We start from the raw sequence: 1735 nt of genomic DNA on the forward strand, positions 1-1735 counted from the left end.
GCATGGCCGCAGTCAAATGACTGAACCAAGCACAAGAGCAAAAGAGTAAAATAATAATAATAATAATAATAATAATAATAATAATAATAATAATAATAATAATAATATAATAATAATAATAATAATGATGATGATAATAATACTTTCTATTATGGGCAGAATGTCTGAAATTTTGAGGGAGGGGTTAAGTCGATTAAATCAACTCCAGTACTCAACTGGTACTTAGTTTATCGACACCGAAAGGATGAAAGAAGAACGTCGACCTCGGCGGAATTTGAACGGAATTTTCAAAGTCAAGCGTTGCATTAATGCCAAGTAGGCATTACAGTAGGTATTACAATAAATCAATAAAGAGGAGTCAGAAAAAATTACGTAAAAGACAACAACACATTTCGAAATAACACTCAAGCCATGTAAAGATAATTTCTCTTTTATTTCCAAACGTGAGAAATAAAGTTGTATTATTATGTTCGCAAATCTTATTGTTATTCTTAGTATTATTTATGCATTATTGATATTAATTACTTAATCTTAAAGCACCTTATAGATATATTAATTAATCCAACACACTGTTTGATCAAGTCAATAGTATTTTTGTCTAATACATTTTTCCAGGATTTTATTGAATAATATTTTGTTTTTGTTTAATTAATCACTTTTAGTTGTTTGTTTTTCCTATATTTTGATTCAATACGTTAAGCTTCCTTTTTATACAAAGGTTGGAATAAAAAGATTATTACTATCATACCCACCCAAAATCTTGATTAACCATGCGATAAAACTTTATATTGAAGGGCTTATAAAAATCCCTAAGCCTCCGTATCACTGAAGGATCAATATTGGGGTGAATACGCCCTTTAGTTTCACCTAAGCAGTGAGGGTGGCTACCTTTTTGTCTGTTAGGTTTGAGGATACAAGGAAATCCTTTCCTGGATTTCAGGTAAAAATGTTTGTGGTTTATAACAGGTCTGAGCCCCAAAAACTGTTGCACTTTCAACATCTCATCAGCAGGGTTTTCAATAAGACGTTCACCACTCACGAAATGCATTTGTTCCAGTGGGAAATACTGAAGCCAATGTTTCAGGTGTTTAGCATAGACGCCTATGCGGACAGGACTCCACTGGGTGTCGACAATACGGGTGGTGTTATCAACAAACACCATTTCCTCGAAGCTACGCGAATCCATCTTCTTGCTGGCCACCTGTGTGTAGTCAGATATAGCCCGAGTAACGGGGTCCCTCACTACCACAATCAACTTGAGATGTTTGGAGAACTGGTACACTCTTCTTGGGACCTCTTTCGTTATAAAATAACTTGGTGTTTTCTCGATGGTGAGTTGACCTTCTTCAGACCTCGGCATTAAACTCCTGTGAAAGAAAAGAAAATTTAAAATTAATGTTAAGTCATCAGAAATTCTGAACAAAAATAAAATAAGAAATACTCAAAAATCATGGTATTCGATATACAGAATAAAAAATTGAATTTATAAATCTAAATATATAATATTGTTTATGAAGATCATGTTTCAGAGATTCGTGAGAAGAAACTGGTTTATCTTTCTTCTATAATCCTCTTTCAATATTTCTCTCTGACTTTCCCTCCTTCACTCTTTCTGTTATATGTGTGTGTATGTACGTGTTTGTGTGTGTGTGTGTCTGTATTTGTGAGTATGTGTGTATATATTTATACACATATGCATACACATATTTATATGTACGTAAGGGAGAGAGAGATT

General features: G+C 33.1%; 1 protein-coding gene across 1 annotated transcript in view; it reads right to left on the reverse strand.

The window, feature by feature from the left end:
* Positions 1–414: 414 nt before the first annotated feature.
* Positions 415–1735, reverse strand: part of LOC115214062 — a 244334-nt gene continuing 243013 nt past the window's right edge. The window contains exon 2 of the mRNA XM_029783104.2: positions 415–1367. Within this exon, the coding sequence (XP_029638964.1) occupies positions 743–1367 (625 nt within the window). The 3' untranslated portion in view covers positions 415–742. The remainder of the gene's footprint in view (positions 1368–1735) is intronic.

The sequence above is a fragment of the Octopus sinensis genome, linkage group LG7, assembly GCF_006345805.1.
Source record: "Octopus sinensis linkage group LG7, ASM634580v1, whole genome shotgun sequence".
In the NCBI taxonomy this organism is placed as follows: Eukaryota; Metazoa; Mollusca; class Cephalopoda; order Octopoda; family Octopodidae; genus Octopus; species Octopus sinensis.